The 18,522-nt window shown below is 38.8% G+C and overlaps 1 protein-coding gene across 1 annotated transcript in view; it reads right to left on the bottom strand.

Annotated features, from left to right (window-relative positions):
• LOC145303487 (ubiquitin-related modifier 1-like) overlaps window positions 1–18,522 on the bottom strand; it is a 79,275-nt gene that overhangs the window by 40,736 nt on the left and 20,017 nt on the right. Inside the window, exon 2 of the mRNA XM_080144906.1 lies at window positions 16,316–16,389. Coding sequence (XP_080001032.1) covers window positions 16,316–16,389 — 74 coding nt within the window. The remainder of the gene's footprint in view (window positions 1–16,315; window positions 16,390–18,522) is intronic.

Here is an 18,522-nt window from a genome sequence, read left to right on the forward strand (position 1 = left end):
GTCAGGACTCCCCGCTGGAGCAAAGCAGCTCCTGCGAGCAACCTCTACCATGTCCTCACTACCGCTGAGTGACCTAGTGGACAGAGCCAGGACAATAATGAAGGACGACTCGACGGTGCAGGAAACGGTAGTCGCTGTCGCACAGGCCCCACCAAGTGGCGAAGGACCGTCTCAGGGACCCAGCCCGCAAGGTGATGTCATCTGCTACAGATGCAACGGGCGGGGCCACATGGCAAGAAATTGTAGAAGGCGGTCGACGGCTGTTCGCTGCTACCGCTGTAACAAGACTGGGCACATGGCCCGAGACTGTGCGAGAAACGGGGACGGGGACAAGGTGCCAGTGCCGACCTCTTCCCCGAACAGAAAATAAACAAGGCGCTCCCTGTCATTCAGGTCCGAGTTAATGACACGTTATGTTCAGCCCTCCTTGATTCCGGTTGCTCCCGCACCATAGTGTGTGCGGACTTCTGTCGGGCGTGGAAAAAGAAGAACGTCAGGATAACTACCATCACTGGAAAAATACGAATGTGTTGCGGCGTGGGTGTGGTACACATTCGCACAAGAACTGGGAACTCAGCCAACGTCGAAGCGCTGGTGACACGCGAAAAACCGCTGAGTTTCGACCTGTTGCTAGGCTACGATGCCATCAAAGCCCTGGGCGGCGTGCGCATAACGCGCGCTGGCGTTGTAGAGTTTCAGGATAGGCCCCCGGTGTGCGCAGCACTAAGAGTCGACCAGCCGGACTTCAGTGCGGAATTCGACGACCAACAGAAGGCGTGGACCGCCACTTGGAGGTGGTCAGAAGACAAGGAACCGGCCAAACTACAAAACAAAGTGGCAGAGTACCGTATGCCCGACCAGATAAGGCCTGCATACGAAAGCGAGCTCCGTGAATGGATTAAGAACGGTTGGCTGATTCCATACCCCTACGACAAACTTGGACCCCCCCAAGGGCCTGATACCGCTGATGGCAGTTGCCCAACCTAACAAGTTAAAGGTGAGGCCGGTAATGGACTACCGTGAGTTGAATGCGCACGTTGATGCGTTCACAGCGGACGCCGACGTCTGTGCCAGCAAGCTTCGAGAGTGGCGCCGGCAGGGGTCCAATGTGTCCCTACTGGACTTGAGAAAAGCATATTTGCAGGTCCGGATCGGCGAGGCGATGTGGCCTTTCCAGACAGTGATGTTTTCCGGGAAGAGATACTGTCTTACGCGACTCGGATTTGGGCTAAACGTAGCACCCCAGATAATGAAGGCTATCGTCAATGCCGTGTTGTCACAAGAAGAATGGATCAGAAAGGGAACATCGGCGTATATTGACGATATATACGTGAACGAAGATATCGTGTCCTCTTCGCGCGTAAGATCCAAACTTGCCGAGTTTGGTCTAAACTGCAAGGACTCTGAGCGGCTTGAGGATGGTGCCCGCGTATTGGGCTTGAGCGTTCAAGAGGAGCGAGGGATCCTGAGGTGGAGGCGTGGAACCGCAGTTCCCGACGTACCCGACGTTTACACAAGACGTGCCGTGTTCTCCCTGTGCGGGAAACTTGTGGGGCACCTTCCAGTATGCGGATGGGTTCGTGCAGCGACAGGCATCATAAAAAGGAGGGCAAATGCGGTCAGCAAAGGCTGGGACGATGAGATAACCGACGAACTATTGGTTCGAATGTTAAAGGAGACCGTCGCTAGTGTGAAAAAGAATGACCCCGCCACAGGGGACTGGTGCGTGCAGGGAGACAAACTGAGCGTGTGGGTGGACGCAAGTTCTCTAGCGATCGGTGTAGTTTTGGAGAAAGATGGGGCCGTAGTTGTGGATGCCTGCTGGCTGCGACCGGCGAATGATGCTGCCCATATCAACCTGGCAGAACTCGACGCTGTAATAAAGGGCAGTAACCTGGCACTTCAATGGGAAGTGAAGAAACTGCGTGTGCACACCGACTCACTTTGCGTGCACCACTGGGTGTCGGACACACTCACGAGCAAGGCCAGGGCACGCACCAAGGCAGCCAGCGAAATGCTGATAAGACGGAGGCTCGAGACTGTGAAAAAACTGGTGACGGAGTACAACCTGTCCGTAGACGTAGTGCTCGTCGCCTCGGACTACAACCTCGCCGACAAGCTCACTCGGGTACCACGGAGATGGTATGAGGCTATGAAGAAAGAAGCTAAGCCATTGCCTCTGTGTGCTGCCTCCGTCGAGGAGGACGAAATCAGGAAGATACATCACGACAGTGGGCACCCCGGAGTGCAACGGACCTACTACTTTGTGAAGTTGGCGAGACCATCAATACCAAAAAGCGCAGTAAGAGCAGTGGTCAGGGAGTGCCAAACGTGCCAGTCCATCGACCCCGCCCCAGCCAGATGGCGGAAAGGACAGCTGGGAATGGACGCGACTTGGAGTCGGTTGGGTATGGATATAACCCACTACGGCAGCCAACACGTCCTCACGCTGATAGACTGCGGGCCAACGAGGTTCGCGATTTGGCGCCAATTGGCAAGGCAGGATTCCACCAGTGTCATCCACGAATTGGAATCCATATTCTACGAAAGGGGGCCGCCTGAGGAGATCCTCACAGATAACGACACGGCGTTCTGCAGCAGGGAATTTAGGCATTTTATGGACAACTGGGGGATCCGCCTTCGACACCGATGCGCGTATGTGCCGAGCGGCAATGGCATAGCGGAGCGATGCCACCGAACCGTGAAGAGGATCGCGGCCAGGAAGAAGTGTACGATCGCGGAGGCGGTTTACAGATACAACACAACGCCTAAGGACACCGTGACTGGCGGCAGTGCGCCTGCTGATGCGATTCATCACTACCACGTGCGCGTCAAGGACGTTGAAGTGTGTCTACCCGACCAACGAGAACTCCAGGGGACGTACCAAGTGGGAGACACCGTCTGGGTGAAGCCACCCGGCGGCCGGTGCACCAGCAGCTTTTGGAGGGGGCGGGTCACCGGCGTCATCAGTGAACAGGCCATACTAGTCGATGGTACTCCGCGCCACGTAAGGGATGTCCGGCCCGCTCTAAGCGCTGACCAATCGGCAAGCAGTGGAAGTAGCGAGTCATCCGACGATGAGCGATGGATCCAACCCGTGCCCCACGAACCTGGTGACTCAACTGCGAGCAGTGGAAGGAGCGAGTCATCCGACGATGAGCGATGGATCCAACCTGTGCCCCATGGACCTGATGACTCAACTGCGAGCTCTAATGCTGATGCTTCCGATGCCACTTCTGAGAGCTCCGATGAGGAAGTCCCGGCAATACCCCTCCGCAGGAGTGCTCGAATCAAACGGCCACGTCCGCCGTGTCACGTATGTGATCTGGAGACCAGGGGGGAGTGTGAGACTAACCGTAGCCCTCGGCGCAAGAGGGTCCGTGTGTGCCTGGCGTGTGGGGTGGTGGCTGATCCTGTGGTCGGGGCAGCGGAAGAAAGAGTTTCAAGATGGCGCCTGCCTGCTTTTATTAGAGACGGAATCTCGCAGGATCGCGCGAGATCTCGCGGGGATGCAAATTAGCTAGGCCATCTTGAGTAATAAAAATCGGTCCATTGGAGGTGCGAGTCAGTCGGGTTCTGACGTTCGTGGCGATCAGTACAGTGACCGTTGGGTTCCGTGTCTATTCGTGCAGTCAGCTGAGCTTTGTAAGTTGCCGTGGCTGTGATTGTTTGTTGGTTTGCTGTGTGTTGCTGTGGTTCTTCAGTGAAACGCTTCGTCGCCCACGACGAGTCTCACCGTCTCCTACACAAGATACTCTTACAATACTGTCAAATTCTTACTTTCTCTCTTTCTCTATTTAACTAGATCTCATTATTCTTTCCTTTTCCTTCTAGTTCTTATTCTCTTTATAATAACCATTTATACCTTTTTTCTTTTCTTCTCCATATCATATATATATATATATATATATATATATATATATTTTCTCTCTTCTTTTTCTCTCTATTTTGTTTTCTCTCTATTTTCTTTCTCTATTTCTGTCTCTATTCCTTTTTTTTCTCTTCTCAATCACTCTCTCCCCATTGTAATCTTGTAACTTTATTTAAATTGCCTCTCCCTTTTTACTTTTTTATTTAATTAAAGTTCTGTGTTTTAAGTTTTTTTAACTCCAACTTCTAAAGAGTTCCTACCTAAAATAAAAATCCATTATTCATTGAACTTTTGAATAGTCAAGTGGCTGCCTGATGATATCTGTTGTTTGATTGAAACAAGTGGCTATTTGTAGCAGCGGGATGTGAGCATGTTTATATAACAATAAACAAGTATATATATATATATATATATATATGTATGTATGTATGTGTGTGTGTGTGTGTGTGAATACATACATTTTATTTTAATTGTAACTTTATTATTTATACTTAATGGCTCTCATACTGTATTAAATTTTATACTAGGTCTGCTTGTCCAACACATGCACTGTTTCTTTTAGTTGTCTTATTCTCAACTGTACTTCTATCTTATAATTTTTACTTTATCTAATAAGGCGAGAAGGTTTGCCTTTTCTTTCCATATGTGGTCAGCCATACCCGACTTTTTAATCCCTCCACATGTTATAACTTTTCGATGTTCTTACCTTACTTTCAGTAGGCGACATGTCTCACCTTTGTATAGTTCTCCAACTTTACATGGAATCTCATTCAGGTCTTAGCAAGTAATTTTTTTCCAAACAAAGCTTGACTCTCACAAAATGCTTATGGAAAATAGAATAGCTCCCGAATATCTTATGATGTCATATAAATTACATATTCTTTCAATTTTTTCTGATAAGCCCTTCATTTATAGTATACAAACCGAGGAGTTTTCAGGTGGTGCCCCTTGGTGTTTGTTCCAGATTTCTTGGAGTTGATGTCTCTGGATAGTTGTTTTAGTGGAGGGTTTCTAATAAAATGTCAATTTCTTGATATGTACAAGATGAAACGATAAAATTGTCACCCTAAAAAAGACGACATGATTCCATTTCCGTTTGATGAAAACCTGTTTTCTTTTTTTTTTTACAGACCATCTACTAGTTGGCCAGTTGTGAACAAATCCCAAGAGTGATATGAGTCTTCTATCATTTCTGAAAGTGACACAATGTTCAACAAGTGAGATCGGAGATGCACTACTGTACAACTCATGCTCTTTACCGATCCGAATTATGACACATGATTTTGTACATTTTTATGCTTGTTATTTTACTAAATTAGTCTTTCTTAAATATGATTTTAAAGGATACATTTAATTATTACAGCATCGTTTAGTTTTAAAAGTACCGTTTTTTTTAAATATCTATAAAACAATTGGATCTAAAAGTTCCTGAGACTGACCTTCAATCCTGATCTGAAATGACACACATCGATCAAATCTATTGCTAAGATTGCTGGAAAAATGTTTGGATCACTCTACTAATCTAGTAGGTATCTTACTGCCGAAGCAATCCTCTATCTGTATAAGAGCCAAGTACACCCTAAAATGGAGTACCGTTGCCACATCTGGGCAGGAGCTGCTTGGCGTACCTTATCCTGCCTTGATAGAGTTCAAAATAAGCTTTAAAACCTAGATGATGATGACTTTTTTTCTTGCAACCTTTTTTCTCACAGAAGAAACGTTGTGAGCCTGTCTCTGCTCTAATCATTATTTTTGTCTGAGCTTTAATCTATGGCCCCCCACAAAAACACTCGACTAGCTAAAACCACTATCAACAATTTCCCCCACTCTCTATCTGTGCCTAAATCTAAACGCAAATTCCATGAACAAAGTTTCTTTCCCAGAATTGCTTACTTTCTGGCCAACTACAATATGGTAGCTTTCAAGCTCAATCTAAACACGTTCTTGTTGAGCCATCCCCTTAAATAATCCAAATTTCACTCAATCTGCGGCATTAATGATTACTATATTATCACCTTATACTCATTAATACTTATCCTCGCATGGCCTTCGAGCATTGGCATTGATAAGTGGTGACTCCCTTATTAAAAAAAAAAGCTTCCAAAATGTTCAATCTATTAATTAAATGAGCATTTGCTAACAACTTTCAAGACAGAAATGATTTCCTACATCTTTTCAATTTTCAAAGGGTTACAAATTATTTCTGTCAACTATTTACAAAAGATTAAAATGGCTGACTTGTTCAGCAAAAATCAAATGAATTAATATGGATTTAATTTCGTATTTAAATCATTTTTTTTTTAAGTAGAAATTTGTGAATTTTATTTTATGCTATTGTGGTTTTTATTTCAATAAATAATTGATTAATCATACTAGGTATCTCAAACTGAATCGTTTTCTCAATCTACTAAAAACTTTGTAGGTATGCATATATAATGCTGCACGATATATAAAAGAATTGTCTTGGTATTTTAATTAGTAGCTGATTTATGACCATTCAAGGTGAGTCGGATATTGCACTTTGTTAAATACTGAATACAAGAACAATTCAAGCAGTATATACCTGAAGATAAAAGCTTTAAATAATTGAAAAAAATCTTTATAAATATAATGCTATAGTTCATTAAATTAAAAGCTAGTATAGATAGGATTAATAATCTGTACATATTCCCAGTCTTAAACATGGGTTAAAATCACGTCATCATAAAAATTGCATGGAAATGATACAGAAGAGCAGCTGTAACTATTCATTCAAGTCTTATTTTAGCAGTTAACACATCGAAACTTATGATTCATAATATCATGCAGATTATGTTAATTTTTTGTTTAACTAGCATTTCAGCCTGGCATTGCCTGGGTGTTTGGAGATGTATGTTGAGCAGAAAAAAAAAAAAGTGGTAGTAGGAAGGCAGGCTCGAACACGTACCGCGAAGGAGGAAAAAAACGGGGAAAAAACCTGCCGTCTTTGCTGTTACGACCACTGCCAAACCGGAAGTAACATAGGTTTAAATTAAAGTTAGACAATCGAAAGGAGAGGATGCCTTTCAAAAATATCAGCGAAAAAAGCGACCCCCCCCCCACTCTGTAGAAAAGTGCCCAGTTGAAGATGAAGATATTAATGTTTTTAACCAATTTTTCTACATTTGTCTTCTGAAAGATCGAACTTCAAAATGATACTGATCTTGGTAAAATCCGTCACCTCTGTCGAAAGTTTTTGGTAACTAAAAAATATTCGACCCAAACCAATTAAAAAGCTTGCCCTATCCCTTTATGTCAAATTTCAAATGTTTAGACCAGAAATTGTCTGAGTAATTTGGTAGAGACAGCAGAGGTCAAATTGTTTTAACTTTAACCCATTATGACCCCTTGACATTTGTTTTGGGCTCAAATCAAGTTATTAAGTTAGATCCATGTCCAAGGAAACTATATCTAAAATTCCAAGTGTTTAGACCCAAAATTGGCAGAGGAGTTTGGTAGAGTTCTCAAAGATCAAATCGTTGAACTTTGACCCCATAACAGCCAAATTTCTGGCCGAAAACGGATTACAAAGATTTTCCCAAATCTCAGTACCCTGTATATCAAATTTTGAGTCTGTAGATTTAAAATTGACAAAGTTTGCGTAGGAAAATGTAGATACACAGACACGTTCACTTTTATAGATATATAGATCAGCACATACGTAAAAATCCTCTTATTTCTAACATGTAGACAAGTCTCAAAGTGCAGCTGGGCAGAAAAATATACATTTCACCTTTTGTAAGAAGCTACCCAATAAAAATACAAGCCTAAAACTTTGAAATTTGACTAATTTTTGGATGTAAATAAAAAGAAAAAAGAAAGAGACCCCCCCCCCCCGAAAAAAAAAACAAAAACAAATAAAAAAAACTGGATTTCTTTCTAACATGGGAAGATTTTGTAAAAGTAAAATTTTGGCATATAAAACAATAAAAAGGGAAATCAAAATCTTGAAGTTTGATTAATAAATTAATATTAAAAAAAAAGTCAGCCAATTTTTAAATAAACGTTCATTATAAAGTGTTATTCAAATATTTTTAAATGCAAAATTGAAAATGTCTACCAATAAAATTAACTTTCACTGAAATCTTTGTTTTTTTTTCATCAGTTTCACTATCTTTTTAAAAATATAATCAAAGAAATGCACAAATTTGAATATTGTACACTTAGTTTTGAACTCATAACTCTTTTAAACAATCATCAGTCTAGACGGTGACACATCTTAAGCACTGTCCTTGGTGAGACTTGACTACTTAACCACTCCGTAACCAGTTTCAAGAAACACTACTTTTCTCATTTATCACTTTGAGCTCCAAATGGTTTTTATTTAGCATCATCCATTACTTCTACATACCATTCACATAAGTATATGTAGTCGTTTGTCTTTCTTTGGTCTGTTGGCTAAAAATTATTGGTGTTTGTGCATTATAATTGGATATCTAAAAATTTTAAAAATGTATTTTAAGTAAAAACACTATTATGTAAGTATGTGTCATGTTGAAATTAATAAAACTTTAAAAAAATTATGAAAGTGATCAGGTAGAAGATATGCTAGAATTATTATTTTTGTTATATAAAAAAAGAAAACATCATTATTAGCGATCTGACATTTTCTAATTTGAAATAGCTAAAGTTAAGAAAACAAGAGAGGTAAGTTAGTTTATCATACAGAATAGACTAGACCAACAAAACTGCATTACTCGATACATTTTATTTTTGTAATTAATTTTTTTTTTTTTACTCAATCATTTTCTTTATAATTTTTACTTATTTCGGCATGACACATAACTAAGTAACAATATATTTTTTTCGGTTATAATCAGCTAACATACTTCCTAACTTCTGGTCTGGCATTACTGAAAGCAGTGACAAAGCAAATCAGTTCCTTCACTTTTTTTCTCTCTCACCCTTATCTCACTTGTGCATGTACTCTCCTTTTATTTAATAATCATCAAAAAGTTCTTTTTTGATGATTATTTTAATTAAGAACTATTGAAATTTCTTTTATTTTTTTTAAGAATTACTGAAAACACTTTTGCACACTGTTGATTATTTAAATCTTTTAAAACTATTTTGGGAATATTATGTATTGGGTACGTTTTTTGCACTTTCATAAACATGTTATATAAATTCTAATAAAATTATTTTTAAAATTTACATTTTGTTATTAAGAGTGCAAATAAAGACTAATTGTGTTATTTTTATCTTTTTACAATTTTGTTAATTTTTATTCTATATTTTTATTTATTTTTATTTTTTTTACACAGTGATCACCACTTATCAAGGCTCGGAAGCTACTCAGGGATAAGGGTTATTGCAAGTACATTACGTTAGTGTGGAAATTTGATGAAGTGTTTAATTAAGGGGGCGGTTCATTAGGAATTTGTTAATGTTGGACTTGAAGACATCCAAGTTGTAGTCCGGTGGGAAGCAGGCAGACGGAACAGAGTTCCACAGGCGTGCAGTTCTAAGAAAGAAGCTTTGTTCATGGAATCCGCGTTTTGATTTAGGCACAGATATAGAGTGGGGGAAATTTTTCACAGTGGATTCAGCTAGACGGGTGTTTTTCATGAAAGATTGACGAGGGGGAACCAGAGATTGGAGTTCAGACGAGCACCTGCCATGGAAATAACGATAAAACAAGGATAGGCTCGCAACGTCTCTTCTGTGGGAGAGAGGTTGCAGGGTAGAGAAAAGGGCATCCCCCACTAAGCCACGAAGTCTATTTTGTACTCTGTCAAGGTAGGATAGGCTGTTTTTAGCAGCTCCTGCCCAGATATAGCAACAGTATTCCATCCTTGGACGTACTTGGCTTTTATATAGATAGAGAATTGCATCAGTAGTGAGATATCTTCTAGAGCGGTAGAAGGATCCCACCATCTTTCCAGCGACTTTGGCAACAGACTTGATGTACGTGTTCCATTTCAGATCAGGAGTAAAGGTCAAACCCAGAAGCTTGTCAAAACATGGGGCCTCACCCAGACGAGAGCCATCCATCACAATTGATGCCAGATGGGGATCAGAGTGTTGATGATGTAAGGATAGGAGTTTGGTTTTGGATGCATTAAAGGTAACCAGCCACGTCTTCCCCCACTAAACCACGCTCTCGAGATCAGAGGAGAGAGAATCCGAGAGAACTTTGTTGTTTATAGCCTTTGATGTGTTGCCGTAGATGGTCGTGTCATCAGCATAGATGTCAACAAATGATTTAAGTATGTGTTTAGGGAGGTCATTGATGTAGATCAGGAAGAGAGTTGGGCCCAGGATTGACCCCTGAGGGACTCCAGCATTTATATTGCAGGCTTCCGATTTTTGTCTATCTACCACTACTCTTATGAGCCTATCGGAGAGAAATGATTTAATGATTGAGAAAACATTTCCAGTTATAACCGTAGCTAAAAATCTTGTGAAGTTGACCCTTATGCCATACCTTGACGAAGGCCTTTGATATGTCAAGAGCAATTGCCATAGAAAGGAAGCCTTTGTCAAGAGATTCACTAATCCTGTGGGATATGACCGTTAACACATCTGCGGTAGATCTTGCAGAGCGGAAATCATATTGTGTGTCACTAAGAAGGTTATTCCTGCTGAGGTGGTTGACTATTTCTCTATTTAATATGGATTCCAGCAACTTACTCATAACACACAGGAGACTTATTGGTCTGTACTGAGAGGGAGATGACTTATCACCTGAATTCTTAAATACAGGTCTTCCAGGGAGTCAGAAAGCACTTCTCCCTAAGGCAGCGCTTAAATAGTTTCATAAATATGGGAGCAAGTTCTGGTTGAAGCTTTTTTAACACTATAATTGGAATGCCATCAGGGCCAGTTGCTTTACTGGAATCTAGGTTCTTGATTAGCTTGGCGACCTCATGCACGGATATTTGTATGTTACCTAGCTTGTTCTGTGTTATAGGAGGAAATATAGGAAGTTGATGGCTTTCGTCGCATAGGGTAGAATTAGCTGCAAAGTTCTTTGCAAATAGTTTGGCCTTGTCTGACGCTGACGAGATAACCTCTGGTCCATTGATAATGATTGGGATAGAACGCACACTTCTGTTCAGGATCCTATTTGTTATTTGCCAAAACTGGTGGGAACCAAGCTGCTGATCAGCTACCTTGGATTTAACAGACTGGGCGTATAGCTCTCTTGCATTTTTTATTACTCTTGTACAGTGGTTGCTGGCAGTCCTGAAAGCAGCTTTAGTCTCAGTGCATCTATTATGTTGGTAGCTATGGAAAAAGTGATTTCTGTGCACGATAGCAGCACCACATTCTGGGGAGAACCATGGCTGGCTGTTAGGTTTTTGTTGGAATTTTTTAGATGGTATGAATTGGTCTATGCCTACAATTAACCATTCGGTCAGATCTGATACTATAGAGGACACTTCCTTTTTAAACATGGAGTGCAGAGGTAAATCAGATATGAATGTACGGAAGCTATCCCAGTCAGCTATAGAGTATCGGTATACAGTACGGTGGAGGGGTACGTCTGGGGGCTTCTTACATTTCGTTTTTATCTTAACTGATACCACGGAGTGGTTGGAGGATCCTAGAGGAGAATGAACAGAACATGAACATAGCTCAGGGGAAGTTGAGAGAAAAAGGCCTAAGAGGCTTGCATATTGACCGGGTGTATCGGGCACACGGGTGGGTTCGCGAACAATCTGAGTGAGGTCATAAGCAATGGCAAAATCATGACAAAAGCTCCCCTCGTCGTCTGTCTTATTTGAATGGGTCAGCCATTCCACGTTATGGACGTTGAAGTCACCACAGATGTGGATGTTAGCTGAGGGATGTGAAGACAGTATGTGGTCTATTTTCTCAGATATGCTCTTAAAGATAGTAACTCCGCTGTTGTGGGGCCTATAGAGGGCAAATATAAATGCAGTGGTGTTAGCAAGTGCAACCCTGAAGCACATATAGGGTAAATTAGGATCTTCTCTAGAGATATCCCTGCCACACGGGAAACCATCCTTAATGTAGGCACATATTCCATGCCCATGGCGATCTTGGAGGTCAGATTTAGCTGTTAAATTAGAGTATCTGTTAATTATGAACTCATCTAGGGAAGTGGTCGGCCCTCTTCCAGTTTCACTTAGAAATAATATGTCCGGTTTCGTCTCCTGTAATTGGGTTTTAAACCTCTGGAAGGTTGGAACGTAGACCCCATATGTTGGAGAAGGAGACCTGGTAGTAGGGGTCTACGTTGGAAGATGGGGTTCTAGGTTTAATCGAGTTTTTATTCTGGAGATATTTCATGTTGAGGTTTTGGGATTTGTGGAATAGGTCGGCATACTTGGTTAGAGCAGTACAGAGAGGGAAAGTAAGAGAGAAAAAGAAAGGAAAATTTTTTTTTTTTTTTGTAGCACACGAAAAGGTAAAGCCGTAACAATTACCCACTAATATGGCATCGAGAGGCCCCACCAGAGGCTACTGCATGGTCCAGATCCACTCACCAAATGGCAATACAGCAGTCCCAGTACTTTGCGCCTGCTGATAGGACAGCTTCCTTAGTGTTTAATCCAAGGTTCGGGTCCCTGACTATCAGGCGGATAACGTCAGCCCAGACAAAACGTTTACCTCCAGCACCCTTACTAGTGACATGGCCACAAGGTCAGACAGAGACAGAAAAATTTCCGACATCTCAGACTACTGGTCACCAAGTACTACCGACCTTTAAGCAGCTTTTTCTTCACCCTTTGTCAAAAAAAATCACTCATTGAATGAGGACTGAATGACAAAATAGGAGAAGTGAAGTTACTGGAGCTGCCGATAACACATCCACTGTATTATCTACTCTCCATTTAAAAAAAAAAAGAAAAGAAAAAAAAAGGGGGTAGGAGGGGGAATGGGTGCAAGTGACTTATTTATATCTAAGTAGTAAGTCCGGTGCTAAGTTAACAATTCATGACACTTAGGAGGTTCGTTTTCATGAGTAACTGTTTCTTTGCACTGTATTATATTTCGAATGTATTGAACATAAGGCTAACTATATTAGATGGTTTGATTGGCCAGCAAGGAAGCAAGCATTTTCAATACAGGCAAGCTTGCAGTAATAGTATATATTAAGTATACTACTTAAATAAAGTCCTAACTTTATCTACTCTAATAAAGAATAATTTCCGGCATTTTTTTTATCGTTAGTTGCCGGCATTTTGTTTGTTTTGATCGTTTACTTTGTAGCATGGGGGGGGGGACAGATAAGACAGGAGAATACAGACAAAATACATAAATAAAACACAAAAAACAAGTTTAAACACAATGTAACATTAAAAAAAACCACACACATTTAGGATTAGTTTTAAGAAAAAAAATACTTAACGCTTTTGCACAAGTGTTTGCGTCTGCTGTCTTTTTGTCAACTGGTAGCTGGCATATCATGTCTTTCTAGAGCGAAAGAAGATTTCTATTTCCGGATAACTTGGTCGAGTGCCTATCTATTTATGGAATAAAAGTCGTTACGTTTGGATGTGTGAAATATTTAATTTACATTTTTTTTTTTTATTGTTAAAAAAGTTCTAACTTTTTTAAAATTTTTTATAAAGTCCTAACTTTATCTACTCTAATAAAGAATAATTTCTGGCATTTTTTTTATTTTTTTTATCGTTAGTTGCCGGCATTTAGTTTGTTTTGATCGTTTACTTTGTAGCATGGGGGGGGGGGACGGATAAGACAGGAGAATACAGACAAAATACATAAATAAAACATGAAAAATAAGTTTAAACACAAGGTAACATTAAAAAAAAAAAAAAAAAAACACACATTTAGGATTAGTTTTAAGAAAAAAAATACTTAACGCTTTTGCACAAGTGTTCCGTCTGCTGTCTTTTTGTCAACTGGTAGCTGGCATATCATGTCTTTCTAGAGCGAAAGAAGATTTCTATTTCCGGATAACTTGGTCGAGTGCCTATCTATTTATGGAATAAAAGTCGTTTCATATGTTTCAAAAATGTCATTTTCTTATATTTTATTTCAATAAATCACTTCACAATAAAAATACTGAAGAACAATAAAAATGAAGGAACTGATTTGCCTTGTCACTGCTTCCGGTAGCGCTCCGCAGAAAACTAGGAAGTAGGTGAGCTGATTATAACCTTTTTTCTTAAAATGCATTTTTTTGATATCCAAACACCGAATTAGCAAGTAGTTATCTCCCTTGTATCATATACAAGTCATCTTCACTAAATCATGACTAGCCAATAAGACAATGTACTCTCGTATTTCTGGAAATCAAAAATATCTAATTCTACCCTACTCAAAGAAACTGGATTTATCCTCTGCTCTGGCTAGGTTTTAAAGCTGTTAGAAACAGTGTGACTGTCTTTGCATCTTTGTATGGCTTCACAACGGACATCTGTCAAACATCTTTCACAGTCATAAGTCTATAGACTCCCTTCTGGTCACAGTCACCGATAATCCCAGACTAGCCCACACATCTCTCTCTATTATTCGTTCACTCTGGTAATACATGTTCTTTAGTTTGTTATATTGGTACTGAATATTGGCCAGGGTGACACCGAAAAATATCGGATGTATGTGCACACGCGCAATGCTAGATATCAGCTGATTGCTGAGCCATGACGCGAACCTACATTCCAATCGAGAGTTGGGATCCTGAAAAATGACCTAAAGCAGAAATAATGGGATGTCCAACACTCTAACCGCGACTGGAATATGAACTGAAGACAATGAACATTCCAAATTGAAAAAATATTAGAGAGCAACACAAAGATCAACATAGTCGAGAGCTGTAGAGCAGGGAGTGACATTTCTGAGTTGCCCTGCACAGACATAACACCGCTCGCATACACATTGCCGATCAAAAGACATTCTGTTTGCTGTCTCTCTCTTATGTCTGCTTAGAGTCAATAAGTGCAAGTAAATTGCTTTGATTCAAATGATTTATTGTTGTGAATTTAAAAACCAAGAAAAAGAACTGGTAATTGGTAAGAACTGGTAATATGTAAGAAAGTGCATATAATTTTGCACTTCTTTAACAAAAGTGTGACCAGAAATTCTGTAAACATTACAACTGTTATATACATTGGACGATATAACATTGGAACATTTTTGTATACACTTTCATTTGCTAATCATGTCTGAGGCTTTAACCATTTTATATACAAGGTTTCTATAGATTTCATTTACCTTAGTCTTTGACAAACTTTTCTTTCTTTTTTTTTATGAAAATCACTCCAAACAAGACATGAAGCCACTTAATGTAAGGAGCAGAAGAAAACTTCAAGGTCAAAAACTTGCCAACAATGAATAGATCCTGACCCAGAAAATAGAAATTCTTCCCTCTTTGTCAGAAACATCATGCATTGAATGCAAAAACTAAAGGACAAAATAAAGGAAGCAAGCTATAAGGCTGCCAAAAACAAAAATCAAGGTCCACTTTCTATTCTTCCATGTGAGAATAAATGCTTATATAAATTTAACTGCTTCTTTATTATTATCCGTTTTTATTCTGACCCTAATGTGTGCAATTAAGAAAACCTAACACAAACGATAGTAACTGTGTCTTGAAAAGAAACCAAAACATGCGGTCACTACAAAAAAACAACAAAAAAAAGAATATAAGTATAAAATATATATGTTTTAACAGGTCGAAAAAATAATGTGATAAATGTGTAATGTGAGTCTTAAAGATAGGCTGATAGTCTAAAAGATAACTGATGACTTCAAAGTAAGATTAAATTTGAATAGTATAGAGAGATGTGTGCAGAACAGGAGTTATTTATATCTCTTGCAGAGAGATGATGTAACACACGGATCAGAAAGTTGGATTTGAAAAGCTGGTGCTCTTGAGGAAGAACTCTCTGGCCTGCTTAAAAAAAAAATGCATGGCTAGCCTTATTAGTATTCCTTAAAACGGACGCCTCAGGCGATTAGCAATAAACTAACCTACTTCTCAAAGGAAGAAGGTAAAATCTGGGATGGTTGGCTTCCTAGAACTGCACAAGACCAGCAACATATCACAGTCAATACGGAAAAAAGCCATTTCAATAATGGTTGAGACTTTATTGCCATTGGAGCGGAAGATAACCATGTTGAAAGAATGGATAGGAGTTCTTGGGTTAGTAGACGCAGAACAGCTGAGGTAGAAGGTTCAATACATAGAGGAAGATTAAGGAAAACATGGAAAAAAATTATAAGAATCGACTTGATAGAAAGATGGATAAAGATCAGATTAGAGAGAGATAGACGAGTTTGGAAGTAAAATTCTAAAAGCTGTCCAAAGTAATGCCAGCAAGTACAATGGACGTTAAACTAATAATGATATAATTTGTTACAATTTTGTATTTGAAATTTGTACCCATGAAATCATTGCTTGCTGAATACGAATGGATAACGTTTCACAGATAAAGTGAAACAAATATACATTTTGTGCCGCAAAAGAAACCAAATTCAAATTTAACTTACATGAATTAGATTCTTTGGCAGGTAATTTGATATTGTGCGTTTTTATATTATCGAATAAGAGCTCAGCACCACCACTGTAAAGGAAAGAAAAGAGAAAATGTTACCATTCCTACGAAAACAAAAAAAAATTACATTTTAGCTAAAAACCACATCAATATAAAGATTCAGAAAATGAACTAGAGTAAAAAACAAAAAAAAGCATCAATCTGTTGATGGGACGCTCTATGGAGTTGTATCAAGTTTACAGTTTAAGAAAGGGAAAACAATTTTTTTTTTACAAAGGAGTTACCACTTATCAAGGCCTGGAGGTCACTCAAGGATAAGGGTTAATGAGTAAACATTAGTTAATGGGATTATAGCGTAGTAATCATAAGTAGTAGAAATTTTGTAAATTGTATTACTTAGAGCAACAGTTCATCAAGAACTTGTTTACGTTGGACTTGAAGACAATCAAATTGTAGTCAGCTGGAAAGCAGGCAAATGGAAGAGAGTTCCACAGGCGTGCAGTTCTAAGAAAGAAGCTTTGTTCATGGAATCTACGTTATAAAAAAAAACAGATAAATTTAAAAATACATTCTAAAGATTGGATTATCTCCCTTACTTATTTCAGGATGTAAACTTTTTTCTCCTGGTGGGGGTGGGAATATAAAGTGAAAGGAAGAAATTGATTTTTGTTTTTTTTACTAGTAGCAAATAACAATATTACAAACTAGCTGAAGTATGCTTGTACAGAAAAAAAAAATAGAAAAATCTGTATGGTGTACATACCGTGATGGAAAAAATGTTGTACACAATCAAATATCAAATAAACTAATCAGGTTAAGAAAGCTTTTCTAAAAGCTTGCAAAAGTTTTTTTTTTTTTTAAATAGGAGTCACCACTTATCAAGGCCTGGAGGCCACTCGAGGATAAGGGTTATTGAGTATACAGTAATCAATGGGATAATATCGTAGTAATCGTTAGTAATGAAAATTTGGTAAATTGGATTACTTAAGGGGGGGGTTCATCAAGAATTTGTTTATGTTGGACTTGAAGTTGTAGTCAGCTGGGAAACAGGCAAACAGAAGAGAGTTCTGTAGGCATGCAGTTCTAAGAAAGAAACTTTGTTCATGGAATCTACATTTTGATTTAGGCACAGATAAAGAGTGGGGAAAATTATTGACAGTGCTTTCAGCTAAACAGGTGTTTTTTGTGAAAGATTGGCAAGGGGAGACCAGAGATTAGAGCTCAGACGAGCACTTGCCATGGAAATAATGATAAAACAAAGACAGGCTTGCAATGTCTCTTCTGTGGGAGAGAGGTTGCGAGGAAGAAAAAAGGGCATCCCTCACTAAGCTACAAAGTCTATTTTTAGTCTTTTAGCAGCTCCTGCCCAGATGTGGCAGCAGTACTCCATCTTTGGACGTACTTGTTAAAAGTTTAAAGTAAAGTTTAAATTTTTTTTGAGTTTCTTGATCCTTCAAACTTTTTAAAATAGTGTCACAAGATTGTTGAGTGTAATTGTCCATTCGCAGTGAACAGCTGGACTAAATTCCTCAGACATTTGCTTTCGGACAACCAAATATTATTCTATATGATATGAAGACAACCAAATATTATTCTATATGATATAAAGAAAACCAAATATTATTCTATACGATATAAAGACAACTAAATATTATTCTATACGATATAAAGACAACCAAATATTATTCTATACGATATAAAGACAACCAAATATTATTCTATATGATATAAAGACAACCAAATATTATTCTATACGATATAAAGACAACCAAATATTATTCTATATGATATAAAGACAACCAAATATTATTCTATATGATATGAAGACAACCAAATATTATTCTATACGATATAAAGACAACCAAATATTATTCTATACGATATAAAGACAACCAAATATTATTCTATATGATATAAAGACAACCAAATATTATTCTATACGATATAAAGACAACCAAATATTATTCTATACGATATAAAGACAACCAAATATTATTCTATATGATATAAAGACAACCAAATATTATTCTATACGATATAAAGAAAACCAAATATTATTCTATACGATATAAAGACAACCAAATATTATTCTATATGATATAAAGACAACCAAATATTATTCTATATGATATAAAGACAACCAAATATTATTCTATACGATATAAAGACAACCAAATATTATTCTATACGATATAAAGACAA

Source organism: Euprymna scolopes, chromosome 19, assembly GCF_053919585.1.
Source record: "Euprymna scolopes isolate OS-2025 chromosome 19, ASM5391958v1, whole genome shotgun sequence".
In the NCBI taxonomy this organism is placed as follows: domain Eukaryota; kingdom Metazoa; phylum Mollusca; class Cephalopoda; order Sepiida; family Sepiolidae; genus Euprymna; species Euprymna scolopes.